An 18,142-nucleotide genomic window follows, 5' to 3' on the forward strand; every position below is an offset into this window, starting at 1 on the left:
TTTTTGTTTTAGTGGAAAACTATGTAATGAGTTTAATGGAGTGAAGCTTGATAGTACCTCCTGGCATTCTCCAAGCACTTGTTTGCCTTCTAGCTTTTACAAACCAGCTTGACTTGTACAAGCTCGTAGTCTTCTTTTAAGGGTTATAAAGAATTTGGCAAGTTGAATCCAAAAACTCATGGAACGATCATTTTACAAATCAAATGGGAAGTCACTTCTTGCATATAATAGATGAGTATTGTACAGTTAGTGTACTCGGTCATACACATGCTTGTTAGCTCAAGTTTTTGAATCTTACAGTGATTTCTTTGCCAAGCATTGAGGCCGGTGTCATGATTTTCTTCTTTTTCTGCAAATTGTGAGTCTACCACTGGGCTTCAGTCTGATAATTTTTTTATTTTTACCACAATCTAGATCAAAATTTAATCAAAATAGATGACCTGATGCCTTCACATTGCATAAGCGCTAAGCCCCTTGACTGGCATGTTTTTATTTCCCAAATACCTGTTCACATTTGAGTAACTGCTTCAGAGGCACCAAAGAGGGGAAGGAAATGTAAGTGAAACTATCTCTTTTTTATGTGGCTGTTTCAGGTATCGCCCTCCTATATCTGCAACTGTACCGTGTCACAAAAAACCAGAGCCATTTGCAGCGATCTCTTGATTATGTGAAGAGAATCCTTCGCAATCTGAACGGCAGAAGAGTTACTTTCCTCTGTGGTGATGCTGGGCCATTGGCAGTGGGTGCAGTGGTTTACCACAAACTGAAAAATGACAGTGAATCTAAAGAATGTGTTGCCAAGTAAGTGGTTAATGGGGGAAAAAGCCATACCCTTAGAGAGCGTTGTTTCAGTAACTTTTGCAAGTGGAGTTTTAGAGGACAGGATTAAAAAATGGAGACACTTTCTACCATGATACATTTTCAGTAGAAGAATACAAAATAGGCTTTATCTTTATTAAAGCTGGCTTACACTTGATTCTTGTTTGCAGGTTATCTTGAGCCCTCTATCACTGTTAGGACAGGATGTACTGGGCATATCTGTAGTGCACACACGTTTTCATTTTGTCACATTGAAGTGACATTTAGCGAAAGCCACATGCTTGTCATCAGCAATATGTAGTGCTTGTGCAGTATATGATGCTTTCTGTAAAGAGTAGGTCTTAATTTTAGATTCATTACAAAACATGTACACAACGGGATCTGGAAACAACCAGGCAGAAACACAGTACATCGAATTGATATGTAAAAAAGATTTAATAAAGAGAAAGTATTTGCAAGAGTAAATTCGTAAAGGCAAGGTTTTTAATTAGGTCAGACATATGAAGGTCACCTGAAGAAATTCCAGCACCTTCTCAGAGTAATCTAAATGAAACAAGTGTCTCAAGAAATCCCATTTAGATGTAGCTTCATTACAGAACTGACTGTCCTTTGCTGGTACAGAGCTGATTGCTGTCTCAGCAAGGGCTGGAAGCACTGGAACCCTGTGGGATTTGCATTTGGCACCAGCAATCCACCTGCTAGTTGTCCAGCAACATACCTTAAGCTGACAGAATTTGTGACTAGGCTTATGTCCTCATCTCAATTCTGGTTTATATTTGCAAATGTAATTGGTCTCTTTCTAATCTAGAATCCTACTGTGATTAATCTCTGCTGCGGTTCACGAATGAATATTTCAATTTTGAAACGAGTGTTAGGTTTGGAGTTTTTTGCTTTTAGAACTGACAGTAAACTTGAGCATATCATTTTGGATGCAGCTTGGAAAGCAGTCTTGTTGTCAGGCATGAAGCATGAGTATAGCAAAATGAGATTAGCAATAAATCTTGGTCTTGCCTCTCCTTGGAAATAATTTTTAGGAGGAGTAGTGAAAAGGAGTTTAGTTTGGTTATTTGTGTATTTTATTCCTTTTTGTTTACAAATATACTTGTGACACCAGCTGAGTGGTGCATTGTAAATGTTGGAATGTAGTCTATGATTTCACTTCCAACTTTTTACCTTGTAGCTGTCCACTTGTATGATTTCAACAATAAAATTTAACGGTGAACAGTTTAGAAGAAAATAACTTAGTTCTAAGTCCAAAGCATAATTCCAAGAAAGGAATGATAATATAAAACCCTTTTTTTGTGAGTGGCTTTTCTGTGGAATTAAGCAGTGACAGCATAAACACACGATTGAGGTCAGTGGTTTTGCTCTGGCATAACATTAATGCTAACATTTCTGCCAAGAAATAGCAGCTGGGGGGATCTGGGAATTGAATTTGGTCTTAATCCAGATTGTCTTTCCCCCTCCCATAATTTAAAATGTGATCATTGCCATGATTTCGTCTAATTACGAATTTAATCACAAAAGATAGGAAGAGACAGGGAGGGAGTGGGCAGGAAAACAGATCTCTGATCCACCTCAGTGCTAATGCAGACTGGTGGAGTATTAGCAGAGAGTCTCTTTGGAGAAAATGAGAGTTGTGGTGTCCAGCCCAAGGGTTTTTTGAGGTTTTTTTGTTGTTGTTTTTCATTGCTAAAAGCAAGCAAAACACTAGCGCATAATAGTAGTGTCCTTTTCAAAACTAGGGTGCTAAACGTTTAAAACAATGTGTTGTCTTGGGAGAGGGCGTGCTGAATGGTGGTATTGGATGTTTTTGTGTGTTTGCTTTTTCCCCTCTTACACATCTACAATTAAGGGTTTGTCAGTTTGGTGAAACTCCCAGAGGCTCTAGGAGGTTTCTGTCTTTGTTGGAGTAGCTCTCCAGCCTCCTGCAACCCCTACCTTGCACTTGTACAATGCATCATCCTGTATGGTCTCTACAGAAGATACTCTCTTTCCCCACTTCCTTGTCTGATGCAGGTTGTTGCAACTCCAAAGGACAGTCATAAGCACAGAGGCTGAACTTCCAGATGAGCTGCTTTATGGCAGAGCAGGTTACCTGTATGCCTTGCTGTACCTGAATACTGAAATTGGTCCAGGCACTGTCCCACAGTCTGTTATCAAAGAGGTAAGAGACTTTTCTCTCTCCAGCATCACAGCATCAGTGAGGTTGAACTGGGATCACTCCCTTGCATAATTCAAGGGATTAAGAGAGGGGTGCTGGAGAGGAGAGGAACTAGAACTGGGAACCCAGTCTCATCTGTGCCTCCAGTCTCTTCCCCCTTTCCCTGCTGCCCAGCTGGGACTGAGACAGGCTAGTGTGGGTGGGTCCACGTCCACCCATGGAAATAGGTCTAATATGTAACTAGTTTTGGAGCATTTGAGGATGACACATTGATACAAGAAACCTTAAGACAGAAGTGTGGAAGTGTTTAAGTGAAAAGGAGTATTCAGTGTGGGGAACATTCATGACTGTTTTGCAGATACCAGAACCAGAGAAGGCAGGCCTGGAAAAAAGTGATTAGTAATATTTATATATTCAATTTCTACTCTTTAAAATATAAGTGATTTCATCATTAAGGAAAAATATAATTTCTACCTCAACACTCAAATCCAAATGAATTGAATATTGTTGTCCTAAGACTGTTTATAGTGGTTTATTCTTTACTGTGGTTTTAGTCATGCTGAAGCAAAACTGTCTGAATCAAAGTAAGCAAGACTGATAGACGAGGTGTGGTTTTTTTTAGGTGATAGATGCTATTATTGAATCGGGGAAAAACTTTTCAAAGGAGGAGCGCAAAACAGACCGTTGCCCTTTGTTGTACCAGTGGCACAGGAAGCAGTACGTTGGAGCAGCCCATGGAGTGGCTGGGATCTATTACATGCTCATGCAGGTAAGAGCATCTTCTGTGGGCAGTGGTGATACAGCAGTGATTTTTTGTTTTGAGTCAGAGGATCTTTTCTTCAGATTTCATGCATGTGCAGTGTTGTGCTGGGTCAGAGTCTCAGAATTTGAAATTAGACTGCAGCACAGAGCTGTGCAGAGATGCTACCTCAGGTTTTGATAGCAGAAGAAAACTGTGACTAGGGTATCACACCCTAGAGTGAATTAACTCTTGAGTGGTTCAGAGCACCAGCTTTCCAGGATCTGGTTTCTTGTTCTCAATGGAGACAGGTGGTTTCTCTCATCTTCATAATTACTTCTTCTGGTGCTTTCAGTTAGACCAGCTAAATATTCACTTATCATCCATCACTCTTCAATTTTTTGCTATTTTTAAATGAGTGTGCCACTGGTGCCTCCAGTCCTCCATGCCCTTCCTCTCTTCTCTAGTGATTTTTTTTTTTCCCCCCACTGTCTTGATGCTTTTGGAAGACTATCCTTAATCATACATTAGTCTTCAGAATGCTTTTATTATTTAGATGTTTTTCTTCTTTCTTATCTCTCTTATTTCTCACACAATTTGTCTGATGTTCCTTAGTGTATTTATGACCCCTCCTCTTCTGGTCTTCTCTTCCTGTTGTTCTGAGTGAGATTCCTCTCTTCTGTATACCTCCTCTTTCTCACACTTAAATCAATTCCCCCCTGCCCTGAGATTCTCCAGTAGGATTATGATGTTTTTCTTATTTCTGTTCTATGATCTGGAAAAAAAGCTTTAAGATTCATTATAGAAGATGGCCATAGAGCTGTAAAATTTGTATAGCACCTGTTTCTGGTTTTCAAAGGTGCTGCGAGTTTGTGCAATCTTTGTAAATGTCCATTTCCTTACCAGCTCCTGCAGAATGACTTTCCCTCGGGTAAGTGAAAGGACTCACACCCTGAAGCTGTGTGCAGACGTTCAGTGCAGAAGTGACTGAGCTGGTATTTGGTGTTGCCACTACTCAAACATTCTTCACTTGGAACAGATGCTGTGAGTTCTCCCCATCTGTTTCAAATTAGCTCACACCACTTCCACCACTAGTTCCAGGTAAAGTGGCTGACTTTGCTATGGAAGTAGCTACTGCTCTGCTACCTGGGGGCATGTCTCAACCTCAGTACAGACATGTTCTGCAGTAACCATCCCACTGGGGCCTCAGGCTGCTCTGATTTACTGTCTCTTGTCTTACCACTTTTTTAGCAAGGCTGTCCACCCCCTTCTGGCACCTTCATCTTTCTGGCTTCCATTTTTCCTTTCCTGGCTCTGCTAGATTTTCTGAGAAACATTCAGTCCTTTAAAGGAGACTCTTCAAAGGCTCTACCCTTCATTTACTATTCAAGGATGATAGCAGAAATAATTGCACAGTGCCTTTTGATATGAGCAGAAGCTACTGTGTCTACCATGTTGAAATCATAACTGTTTTTCCTTTACATGTAATTGCTGCTTTTAAGAATTACCAGAAAGCCATTGTTTATGCAGCATTAGATTACCATCTTTTCACTGTATGTTAAATATTGTGAGTCATCCAAAGTTGAGTCATCCACTGCAGAAAAAGATGGCATATCAGAGTTCCATCCTTTCCCCATCCCTCCCACGCCAAATGAGGAGAATTTCGCTGTATTTTCAGCAAAGAATTCAGGAGATGGTTTGTTGAGTGGTTATTTGATAACATAAAAAAGGGTGTTTAATATAGCACCTGAGATGTGAAGGTCACTGACCATAATTTCTGTACAACACCTATATGAGGAAATATGTATTGCTGGAGTTATTCACAGAAGATTACTGGAAGAATAAGAGCTTATCCATCTCATCCAGGAGGTAGAGGAGAAATTCTGAAGTGCTTGCTAGAGACTCTCTACTCCAAGTTCCTTTCACTAACCCTGAAGCAAAAATGTCTGTTTGCATGTCATTGCTCTTGGCAGAGGGTCAGGACACATACCTGGAGGTTACTTTTTTGCTGTTTGAAGTAAGTGCTGGGAACTTCAGCATCTTGCAGCAAAGAACTCACTTGTACTCAAATCTTCTTGGAAGCACAAGGGAAGAAGGTTTGTAAAGAGCTCTGTTGTTCTTGGATTTACCTCCCAAGAATGGCTGGGCTGGTCTTGCTTCTCATAGCTTAAGACTGAAAGTGTTTATTGCCGGTGCCCATCCACTTTACCTTCTGCATCAGGAGTGCAGTGTGAAATCAAGAACCTCAAAACAAACCTTCCTACCGAGCCTCACTACCTCACAGGTCAGTGTCTGAGTGAGGGCTGATCAGCTTTGGGGTGTTCTTCATGACAAGCTGATCTGTATTCAGGTGTACTTCTGATGATGAGCAGCATGAAGGTTTCTGTTCCATTCAGGAAAGTGCAGAGATGGAGTCATCTGCTTGAGGGACCTGATAGATGGAATTCTGGCAGAAGTTTCCTTGCTGAGGTGAAGTAGATGCTTTTGGTTTCTTCAGCTTACTCAAAATAGAGCTACTGAAAGTTTTCCTTCATTTGGCTGTCGGACTTTCAATTGTAGGACTGTGCTCACCTGTTGAATGCAAATGGATTGAGGCTGGTGGGAAGCAATGAAATTGGATGACATTGAATCAGCAATAAAGACAAGTTATTTAAAAAAAATATGCTCAGTTATTAGGCTCTTGTAGGCTTCAGTGTCTGTGGTTATTCCCACAGTTTGCAGGAATCCCAGAAATCATGTAGATTGTGTAAAAATAGAGAGCTGTGCTATTAAAATGCTGTAAAATGGGCTGGAAGTGGAGGGAATGCCAACAAAGAACAACTGCAGGCAGTTACTTGGCTTCTAAACCTTTAGTTACAAGAGCATGCGGGTTGATGGATATATTCTCCATTTGGCAAGGATGTAAATTAAATAAAAAAACTAGAAAGAAAATTCAGAAGAGCAATCGAAGAATGAGATTGTAATACTAACATGCTTAGGTAGCTGGTGAGGTAGCTATTGTTTCTTAGCTTCAGGGAGTTTTGTTTCCGATGGAAAACTTTAACCTTCATAGATCTTTGCCAGATATGCCACTATATACACTTTTCTTCGTTTGCTGCAAAATAGTTATTTTTAAGACAAAATGTGTAACCTGCTTTGTTTCAAGCGTGTACTATGAGCACCATAGCTATAAAACCCATCTTTTTCCTGTAAGTGTTCTCCCTGTTTTAAGGTATAAAGAGAGGCCTGGGAGTCTTGAAATCCATATTCTGTTCTCTGATCTTCCATAGTCTTTCTGTGTCACCTCCAGTAAGACAGGTAACAACTTGGTGCCCCAATTTCTTTCTGTGCAGTAACTATAAAAATGTTCTTCACAAGGGTATTATAAGCAGACGTTAATTAAATCTGTATTAAGTGATTCACAGTATTTGGATCAAGGGCACTTATGTAGGATACTTGAAAATAGATTGTAGAATTAAGTGTTTGATACACACTTTGTTACTACTTCTGCTTATGGGTTTGGTGATAGTTTTTTTAATGTTTTCTTTAGCCAATTGCAAATGTGGACCAGGAGACCCTGACAGAGCTGGTGAAGCCAAGCATTGACTATGTGCGTCATAAAAAATTCCGATCTGGGAATTACCCGTCATCGCTGAGCAACGAGACTGACAGACTGGTTCACTGGTGCCATGGTGCCCCTGGAGTCATCCACATGCTCATGCAAGCTTACAAGGTGAATCACTCTGTGTTCACAGATTTCACAGAATATTCTGAGTTGGAAGGGACCCACAAGGATCATCAAGTACAACTCCTAAGTGAATGGCCCGTACGGAGATTGAACCCATGACCTTGGTGTTATTAGCACCATGCTCTAATACATCTATATATACAGAGAGAGAGACCTCTATTTTTACAGTCACGTGTATGCAGGCCTGTTAGATTGTAAGACTTTAATTTTATGTCTTTTTAGATGTAGTCTTTTAAACTGGAACCTTAGGCTAGGCACCTAAAAGTCTCAAAATACTTACATTGGTATGTTTGTAAAGAGAAAATAAGTGGATAAAATTGCTTCTCGGGGCACTAGTGGTTACTAGACTTTAGATTTTTGGAAAAGGGCCATGTATTTAAACATGACCCAGAGTCATGGGTGTGAGAACATTGACCTAAATTCTTTTACATTGGTTACATTGGTTTTCAAAAGTATAGGTTCATGTGCCTTGCCAAAGAATGTCTTCCATAAATTACTTCATTATTAAGATATATCTCTTGAAAACTTAATGTCAGAGCAAAGATCCCAGGCCCCTTCTAGGGCATAAATATAACGACTGAGCTTTCACAAACCTATTGTTTGCCTTTCTCCATTCTTAACTAGTTTTGCTACCTCTCGTGTTGTGTGCTTCTGGTTTGCATGACATTTGAAAGTATGCCATTTAATTAAATTTATGCAAATTGATTCTTGCTTTTGACAGCCCTCCTTGACAGATTCCCTGATCGGCCTCTGGGTGGGCTGATGAAAAGCAGGCTTGGTTTATAGAATAATTACTCGTGCTGCTACTTGAAATGTGAACTGTAAATCTCTTACTGTGTTGCTGCATGTAGCAGTAGTCACAGTTGCTTTTTCTTTGGACTGTGGTAGGAGATTGATTTAACACTGCAGGCTTCCCCCTTACTCCTTCTTCAATGTGATGCTTTCCCCAGCACAGAACATTTTGCAGGAGGTAGGAGGGATAGGACCAAATTCTGTATAGTAGTCTCTTTTTTTACCTCTTTAGTTAAAGGTGATAGAGCATATGATGTTTTTCCTTTACTCTTTGTATTCTGCTTTTTGAAGCAGTGAAAGACAAAATTGGAGCATGTTTTGCTGGCTATGCTTTCATACCAAGCACAAGGCCTTGCATTAACAGACAGCAGTGTTTGTCCTGGAAATCAAATGGTGTTACCAGGCCTTAATTTGAAATGTTACAGTTAAGTAGCTGAGAAACCCTGTTCAGAGGTTCTTTATCTAAATCCACTTCTTTATCAAGCTTGTGGATTTAAGAATCTTGCATGTTAATTGCTTCTATTACCTTATTAAACAGTTTGACAGGGGATGCCATCTCCAAAGGACTAAGTCTACACTAGTGCATCACATTTGTTTTGTTGTGGTTTTTCTGTTGGTTTTTTTTAGGGTGTGCATTTCTTTGTTTTGTTGATCCATAGAATGACTTAGGCAAAGGTGAGCAAAAAAGTGGCTTTATAAAGGTGGAATTCTGGTGGTGTTCAGGTAAATTACTTGCTTTTGTTTGCTGCTTTCTGGATGGGCTCTCTGTGTCCAAAATGCACTTCAGTTGCTATAAATTTTGCAAAACTGGTCTTTTGCTCAAGCTGGCTACTGCTTCTGAGTGCATACTAATACTAATATACTAATAGAAGTACTTTTCAAGGCAGTGTAGTGTTCCTACTTGTACTGTGACAGAGAAGAGAATCCTGTGCTATGCAAAGTGATGCTCTTGCACATTTTTGACATGGAATTAAGGCAGACAATGAGTAACCAGGAAGAATTACTCAGGAAGACCACGACCTAGCCCTTTCAGATCAGATTTGATGTCCAGTATTCTATTTTACATTTCTCGGAGGCGGCAGAGTTACATTTCTGTATATTCAAATTCAGGTTTGGGAATGGAGGATGAAGAAAAAAGGACCGTGTACCTTTCAAATAGATTATAGGTTATAGAACCAAAGGACTTGAACTTGAGCTTTTCCTTTGGGGTCCTGATTTCAGAAACAAAAACTTGAAAAATTCTTTCTTTTTTCATGCAGGGAAAGAAGAAACAACTTAGTAAGAAAAGAAAAGCAAGTCTATGAGGAATGGATTATTAAAATTCAAAATAAATTTTATATGGAAAAACACCACACTAGAGTGATATACCTCTCAGGTGCAGCTTTCTTTTGTTTTCATTAGTACTTCAGTCTGTGTGTGTTTATTCTCTGCTTTTATTCCACAGGTTTTTAAAGAGGATAAATACTTGAAAGATGCTATGGAGTGTAGCGATGTCATCTGGCAGAGAGGTTTATTGAGGAAAGGGTACGGGATCTGCCATGGTACTGCTGGCAATGGCTACTCCTTCTTGTCTCTCTATAACCTAACTCAGGACAAAAAGTACCTCTACCGAGCTTGCAAGGTGAGCTCTGCAGCTTCCCAGCAAAATTGCTGTTCCCTTTCACCTCACAATGCCTGTGCAATGGTGAAATGTGATGGGAGTAAGCAGTTGTGTCCTGGGGCCGGCTGTGGGGTTGGATGGGACAACAGGGCCCTGTCATTTGCTCCTCTTTACTCACACTTTGACTGGACCACTTCAGCTGTGTATGTGGGGCAAGCACTGTCTTAATACACAGAGTGGAACACACAAATGTTCTGTAAGAGGGGAGGAACATGTATTCAGAAGAAAATAAGAGTCTGAAAATTAGCCTGCCTGAACAATAACAGACTGATGTTATGTGGTGCTAATTATTCCATTGAGATATCCACTGTCATCCTCGGCTCCTCGAGCAATACTGTTTGTAGTCTTTGTAATTATTTGTTTTCAGACTAGTGCCTGTTTGGGGCTTTTAGGGCTCTGAGTTGCAGTTATTAAAGTGCTCATTTAGAGTTTTTTCATTAATACAAACTGCAGAGAAAGACACACTCAGAATTTTTCCGCTGGAATTGTCCAGGTTCTGCCATCAGCTCTGACTGTGCTAACAGTTGCCAAAGGGGAAGGCTTTCTCTGCCTCTAGTTCCTCACCTCATAAGATTTTGGTTTGGTTTTGGTTTGTTTTGTAGGATTTTTTTTTCAGTTGAATTCACTGACATTAGGTTTCATACTGTGTACATAGCTATTTAGCTGAGACCTTTTTTTAAATATTGCAATTGAAATTTGATGGGTTGTTTCTTAGGTGCTTTTAGATGAGTACTGGGCATATGTAAAACTGTTGTATTTATCTCTGCTGTCAGGCTGTCCTCTGTCAGCAGAGCTTAAAAAAGTTACTGCTTGTGTCACATTTATCCGAGCATCATGCCATGGGGGCACCTGTAGGCATACCTGCATCCTAGAGATTGAAATAAACCCCGGCTACTCCCACGGCAAATGTGTGACTTGTAGTCACTCGTGGACGTGGAGTCACCCACTGCTGACGTGTAAACCACGGCACCCTGCAGGCATTTTTGTCAGCACAGCTATCAGCTCTCACTGTCATCCTCCATGCTAGCACATCTTCTGCAGCTCTGTGCAGCATTGGCAGCTTCTGTTGGTGCTACATTTCTGGCCCAAGAGAGCCCTTGGTGTTTGTCCACACCAAGCCAGAGTAAAGCAAGCATATCTGTTTCAAAGGCAAAAAAGGAAGAGACTCAGTTACATACCTGAAATCCATTTAAGAAGAAAGTTGTAGCACAGTGACCAAAGACTGTTTGCTGGAGGTACCCAACATAGTGAGGTCTGGCAGCATATTTGCAGCCACTCTGCAGTTTAGCATCTCCAGCATTCAGTTAGGCCTTTGCAGGGGAAATCTTGAAACAGCCAGAGGAATTTGCTTGTCTGGCATTCTTGAAATCTTTTCTTTTTGAGCCGGAGCATGCAACAAAGCAAACATGCAGTTAAGTTGGTACCTAAAGGCATGTAACTGAGAGAACTAGGTGGCTCCCCTCCCAGGGGTGTCTCTTCACACCAAAAGCTTGAGGCCCAGGGGAAGGAGTCTTGTCAGGAATCCCTGGTTACCCCTCAGGAGCCATGAAACTGTTTCACAAATGAACCACAAGAGCTTGAAGAGAAGAGACCCCAGGGTTGTGTTTCACATTTTCATCCCCACAGCTTTTCTGTCACATTATCAAAGAGAGGCTGAGCTGCTCCTAGCTGGCCTGTGTCTGTCTGTAAGAGGAGAGAAGGGCTGTGGCATCCTGGGCTCCAAGCAACAGAAAGTATCTGAGCCCGGTGCTGCTCAGCTTTGTGATTGCCACTGCTGGTGGCAAGCATGCCCAGTCTGTGTGACAAGTAATGGCGGATGTCTTCTTATAATATTTTGTTTCCTTTTTTTTTTCCCCTCGGTTAAACAAAGATACTCGTGTAGCTTAGAGGATCTGAGTTGTGCTGAAGCTGTGAACTTGGAAATGATGGTTGTGCTTCAGTAGCCTGGGGTGCATTTTTTTTTAATTTATATTGCAGTTCCCAGGCTGGAAGTGATAATAAAGGCTAGTGTGCAATAAGATGTGGATGTTGCAAGAACTGATTGTAGCTTAGAAGCATGACATAAACATGTTTAGTCCTCACATTTAAGCCAAGATTACATGGGAGAATTAAACCTTGGTTTGACGATTTATACCCGAAGGTTGCCCAAAAATGTTTCATCAGTTCTCAATAACAATGTGGATTACAGTGTTTGTGTTTGGGGTTTGTTTTTTTTTTTACACTGGGTTTTCTGAAGACATTCACAAACATGCACACACCAAGAGAAGAAAAATTAGTAGGGAGGGAGAAAAGGAGGAGATGCCCCCCTCTTTCTCCTGCTGAACAGACCAACGGCTCCCTGGGATCATGCTTACACCGCATATAGCTTCAACTCTAGGGCTGGGGCACCCTCTGGTTAGGATCATCTGTTTGCTAGCAGGTTACCTAACTTGCAGGGGAAGCAGGGAGAGACCTCGCAGTTCTTTGCTTTGTAGGAATCTTTGTACTGTATTTTGAATAAGCAGTGGTTTGCATCCAAGCACAGAAGTACCAGGGGAACCTGTGGCCCTCTTATGCTCTGGGGAGCCATAAAGGAGAAATAGATGGTTGTTATTAAATTGATGCAGATGCAGTTTGTAAGTCATGTATATCTAATGTAGCTACTGCAGTAGTTGATCAAACACAAGAAGGACACCATTAACTCTTTTTAGTGCTAATCCATCTTCTGCAATGAAATATTGATGATCATAATTGTCTAACTGCATTTATAATGATTTTTCATAAGGCTTGGGGAGAGCAAATAAATAAAACTAAATAAGGGCAGCTGGAGATTTAATACTCTAAATTGGTGCACAGCAGTGAAAGAAAACCAAAATGCAATTAACAACTCTAAGTCCTGAGTATGTGGATAAATTAAGCACTAATACAGATAAGAAACTGATAAAGTATTAGAAAAATTTTGACTGACTATATCTGTTCTTACAGCATTTTTCCTTGACTTGTAGCAGGATTGATTTACAGAAAGTCTAGCCCACCTAATTGCATTGTTACAAAACTGAAACTCATGCTATGAAAAATACGTATTTTAAAGCCTGATTGCAACCTTGTCATGGTTGAAGTAGGACAAATTTATCTCAGACAGTGATTTATGTGTTGTGTGTCTACTTACTCTGCTTTACGTTTTTTACCTATTAATGATAGGCAGATACTCAAGCTTGCACTTAACAGTCTTAAATAAAAATACATTTTTTAATGTTTCCCCAGTTTGCTGAATGGTGTTTGGAGTATGGAGCACATGGATGTCGTATTCCTGACCGACCTTATTCTCTCTTTGAAGGTAAAGTGATGGTGTTGCAAATGGTTTGGTATTACAGGAGAGAGGGGCATTCTTGCAGTTTTGGGACATGCTTATGAGTTGGGAAGTCTTTGGTGGGTTCCTCCACTTTGAGGTGGGGTTCCCCCACCCCCTACCATCACCTCTGCCTAAAAGAAGGCAGGGTGGTAGGGGGCTAGAAAAGGACAAAGGAAAATCATTCACTGTCACAACTTTCAGAGCTGGTTGCACTTCAGCATTTTCCAGTGTAAAATCAGTGCCATTGTTACTCTCAAATAAAATTCTACTGTGCTGATGCTGCTTGGTTTAAAGCAAACAGAAGTCTGGGCAGCAGTTCTGTACACAGATGGTGTCACAGAGGGACTGGGAGAGGGGCAGCTGTGGGTAGAGGGTCTCAAAACTAGTTGCCAGCTTGTCAGAACTGGACCTTCTCTGCTGCAATACTAAACAAAGGAAAAGGTAGTTTTAATATGAACCCAAATGAGCTTGAGCTCAAATTTCCTTGAGCAGGAAAGAAATGCAGAGTTCTTATGGGCTTTTCTGTAAGTTCAAAGATCTTGTAAAATACTTTCCTAGAGCTTTGTATTATTTTTATTTGTAGTTTATTTTCTATTCTGTATCTCATTCTTGTGTTATGGAATCAGTATCAAGGAATGAGAGACCCAAGTGGAATTTAAGGTAGCGCCGCTGCTGCTCCATGAACGAGCCTCGTGCGCCACCTGCCGCAAACATGTGAAATTACAGCAGGGGGAGCAGGGTCATTTTGCAGACAAACCAGTCCAGGGTGTAATAAACACAAGGGAGCAGGAGTTATATGCGTCTCTCCTAAACAGAGAGTTATTGTCTTAATGCTTAAGGGAGACAAGCATGATTATTCTTATTCCTGATAGCACCCTTGCATGCACTTGTTGGGGGGGTGGGGGTGGTAAAAGTGGGCATGTTGTATAAATGCTTTGAAATTTGTTGAGAAGGTGAAGTTGTGCTTCAATGTGGATATACGGTTTTTATTTTTGTTTTTAATGTCTGGGGTTTTTTAGAAGAATCTAGAAGTCTCATGTTTCAGATAAAGTCTTTATTTTGGGATTTGTTTGTTTTTGTAGCCAAAATTGAGCTTGACGTTATCCAGTTCTGCATGTACACGCATGCTTTTTGCAGAATTTTCATGTGCATCTTATGGGATTGTTCTTGATTGTTTTGTTTCCATCAGATACTGTAATTCAGGAAGGTTCCTTTATATGTGCATAGCTATTGATAAAATAGAATTTTAGCTTGATCTTAAAACTAAGCTTATATTTGTATGCTCTCCTTCTGTAGGGTGTTTCTTTTGTCTGTCACCCTAAGAGTTCTATTGGGTGATGCTAATGTTAGTTTTTCGGGCTCTGGATTACCTCTTTATGAATAGTGAAGAAATGAATCTGTACATTACAAGTATAAAAAAGTTTTGGCTTTTTTTCTAACCAGTGAAATGACAAGCCAGAGCTGCTCCAATAGTGAGGGACTGCCCAAACTTTTTCTTAATTTGAAATAGCACTGAGATTGTTCAGCTGCAAAGATGTTAGCAGAGAGATCTTGGTTCTTGCCTTTGATCTTTTCAAATAAAATTTTGTTTCCTGGACAAAGTACAGATGCATTTGCCTTTCTATAGGCCCTAAGTTCACCTGTTCAAAAAGAGATCTAATGAGGGAGGTGTTCAAACCTGTGCTATTGCCTTTGCTGTCAACTGTATTATATTAATGTCAAAGATACACGAAGATCTCTTTCTTGTTATGTTTTAGGCATGGCTGGAGCTATTCACTTCCTCTCAGATATTTCAGTACCAGAGACTTCCCAGTTTCCAGCATTTGAACTTGGACCTCAGAGGAGGGAAAACAAAGTGGAACAGGACAGCTAAAAACATCATTTTGAAAGAAAACTGATGCTGAAAGAGATGAGATTGTTTAGTGCCTCTGATACTGAACCAACTCAATGCTGAACCGACAGATGGCTAAACCCCTTTTCTCACCTCTCCCACCCCAAAGGACCATGAAGTCATTAGAGCATGAACAGGAGAAGCCACATTTAAGTTCTGTTAAAGTGATACCTTCAGATGTAGGACAACAGAAGTCAAGTTTTGAACTTTCTCTCTTCCGTTGTATTTGTCTTCTTCAGGTCTTTGACATGCTCTGCACGTTTATTGGTGTTGTGTGTTGATTCGAGTCTTTTGTTGTTAGCAAAAAGCTGGTCTCTGTGTGAATCTCTGTCCTGTACCTTTGTGCATGACTCTCAGCAGCAGTGTTGCTTTCTGCAGTATGGTTACCCAGAGAGTTCCACCTTATGCCAGAGAGTTTGCTGCAGGACAATGCCCAGCTCCACTGGTGAGCTGGCAACTCTAAAAAGAGATGACAAATATTTTTATGTTCATATTTTTCTGCCTTTTTGTCTACATTCCCTACAAGCTAAGCTGATGGAGATCAGTCTGTTCTGATGAAGAGATATGAGGCCTATGTTTTCAGAAACTTAGCAGGTTGGAAAAGATCTGACTTGTCTTTTGCTGCTGTTGTGGGAGGTTTTTTTGGAAGTCTGTAAGAGAGTCTCCCTTTGGCACCTGGACCTGATTAGTGTGTTAGGCACTTATAGCAGGGTGGAGGTGCTTCTCCCTACCTCTGCAAAGCCCTGTCTCATGGCAAGAGCTTAAACTGCAGGTGGAGTCACTCAGACTAACCTCCCACTGCCACCAACACCAGAGCCAGGAGAGCATAACTATGCTTCTTCTCTCCTGTACCTGGATTTGTAGTAAACCTGTCCTGCAGCATCTAGAACAGATGAGTAAGGGAGGGTGTCAGGGCAAGTTTCTCATGCAGGTAACTCAGGATGACTGTTACTTCCAAACCAAGGTGATGATTTGTTCTGGGCCCTCGCCTCCCACCTCAGCCCCCTTGCATTTAGCCCATGTAGTAGTACAGGAGCAATAAGTACCAGCTGCTTATGGAGGCTGCAGAAGATAAGTGAGCAATATGAAGCCATTGCTAGAGGCTGTAACTGAAGTACATTTCACCTTAAAATCCAAACAGAAAAGCCCTTTGCCATTAGTTTTAACTGCTGCTAGTGCTTTTGCTTCCTCCTGTAGTGTGGTGAAGTTGTGAAATGCTAGACCAGCCTCCAGGTGCTCCTGAATATCAGGCTGTTGGTTTGGTAGGAGAAATGGAACATAACTCTGAGTACACTTACAGCAGGCTTATGTGTTCCAGATAGTATGTACACTTACTGCTTGAGAGAGGTAAGTGTAGCACACTCTCAGTTGCTCAAGCTCTGTGGTCATCCTCCCCCCAGGTCTCCCTGTGCTCTGTCTTTCCAGGTGCTTATTTTAATTGATATCTTCTGTTGGGTGTGAGTGGCAGTTTGACCTTTTGGGCACGCACTGGACCTGTGGGCCAACTGTTGAGCACCAGTGCTTGTGGTCCGGCTTGGAGATGTATTGTTCCTGCATAAATCTTTGAATTGTAGCAGTGACTTCCTACAATGTTTGTTACCAAATCCATTGAGATGCTAATAATTTCCACATTCAGTTCTGCTGGACAACAGCAACAGTGTCAGTGCAGGAATAGCTTAACATCCCAGTGGTTTGTCAGGTAGGATTAAAACAGCAGCGGGAGAGACTTTTCCACCTCTCTGGCAAAGGGCAGAAGGTGAGGTGGGGACACCAAAGACAGCTGTACCTCTACAGCCAGGGATGAGGGAAAATGCAGAAAGGCAGTGGGGATGAGGAATGCTGCATGGCAAGCAGCTGGGCTGAAGCAAACGAGCAGAGCAGCAGAAAGTGAGGACTTGGAAGAGTTGATTAATGTGAGGGATCAGTGAGGAACAGGGAGAGACAATTACAGGAGGCAATGCGCAGTGTACCAGTAGAGGCCATCTCAATGAGATGTTCCTCCATGCCAAGCATGCCAAGGGCTCTGTGTTTCTTTCTTAAGCCTGTAGATCACTGATCCTGCCCATAAATAAGCCAGGAAGGAAATTTGCCCAGGGTGAAGTTTCACAGAAATGCTAACAAAGGAGGTAGAGACATCAGCTCTAATCCTGTTTCACATGACCCCCACACCTTTGTTCATTCCCCTCCGCTGTGGCTGCAGAGCATGTGGAATGGGTTAACAGGGAAAGAGCTCACCAAGTTTACAGGAACTGCTCACAAACAGACAGAAGCCACCAGCCTTCCTGGCAAATCTCAAGCATGTGTTGTATGGACCATATAACTCTGGGGTCAACAAGCAGGTTTTTTCATTCAGTGGTTATATACATATTGGCCTAGGCTACTGAGCTTGGAATGGTTCCTATGGGAGGTGATTTTGGTTTGCTGGATCCCAAGGGGAGTTAAAACTTGCTAGTTTTAAAAATATATAGGTATATACACACTCAGAATAGCTTCATACTGAGGAGATCTCCAAGATGCTTGAGTGTACCTGTCATAGTAATGAAGTCAGCTATGAGCTCTTTCTGTACCACAGCCAGCCTTCTGCCACAGTGGGGCCTGGCACCATCCTTCTCTGCAGAATCCTCTTGGAATTGAGTAAGACTGGAAAGAATAGAGTTGAGAAGCATCTGACAGTGCATCTGCCTCGTCTTCCTGGCGTGACTTTCCCCATGGCTCCTTTCTGTTCATCACAGCATTGTGATATCTAGGTGGCCCATTAAGAAAGGATATATGGTGTGAAGGTGAAAAAAATGTGTTTCATCAAGGCATTGTTTTCCAAAATGACATCAAACTAAAAATGTGGAAAATGTGGAAAATGTCTTAATATTCCCTGGTTTGCTTTATCTGTGTGTAATAGTCCATCTGTTGCAAAAAGCAGTAGTTTTAAAAATGGAGATGCTCTTTGGGCAGAAAAAGAGGAAAAAATGCTGATGTTTTGTTCTTTGGCTTTATTAGTAAAGATCAAGCTATGTGGTGGTAA

General features: G+C 41.2%; 1 protein-coding gene across 1 annotated transcript in view; it reads left to right on the forward strand.

Moving 5' to 3' along the window:
* The window catches only part of LANCL2 (LanC like 2), a 30,995-nt gene extending 12,853 nt beyond the window's left edge, over positions 1-18,142 (forward strand). The window contains exons 3-9 of the mRNA XM_027655961.1: positions 594-801; positions 2,839-2,986; positions 3,606-3,752; positions 7,252-7,434; positions 9,686-9,862; positions 13,145-13,217; positions 14,990-18,142. Coding sequence (XP_027511762.1) covers positions 594-801; positions 2,839-2,986; positions 3,606-3,752; positions 7,252-7,434; positions 9,686-9,862; positions 13,145-13,217; positions 14,990-15,105 — 1,052 coding nt within the window. The 3' untranslated portion in view covers positions 15,106-18,142. The remainder of the gene's footprint in view (positions 1-593; positions 802-2,838; positions 2,987-3,605; positions 3,753-7,251; positions 7,435-9,685; positions 9,863-13,144; positions 13,218-14,989) is intronic.

The sequence above is a fragment of the Corapipo altera genome, unplaced genomic scaffold, assembly GCF_003945725.1.
Source record: "Corapipo altera isolate COAL_440 unplaced genomic scaffold, ASM394572v1 59, whole genome shotgun sequence".
Lineage (NCBI taxonomy): Eukaryota > Metazoa > Chordata > Aves > Passeriformes > Pipridae > Corapipo > Corapipo altera.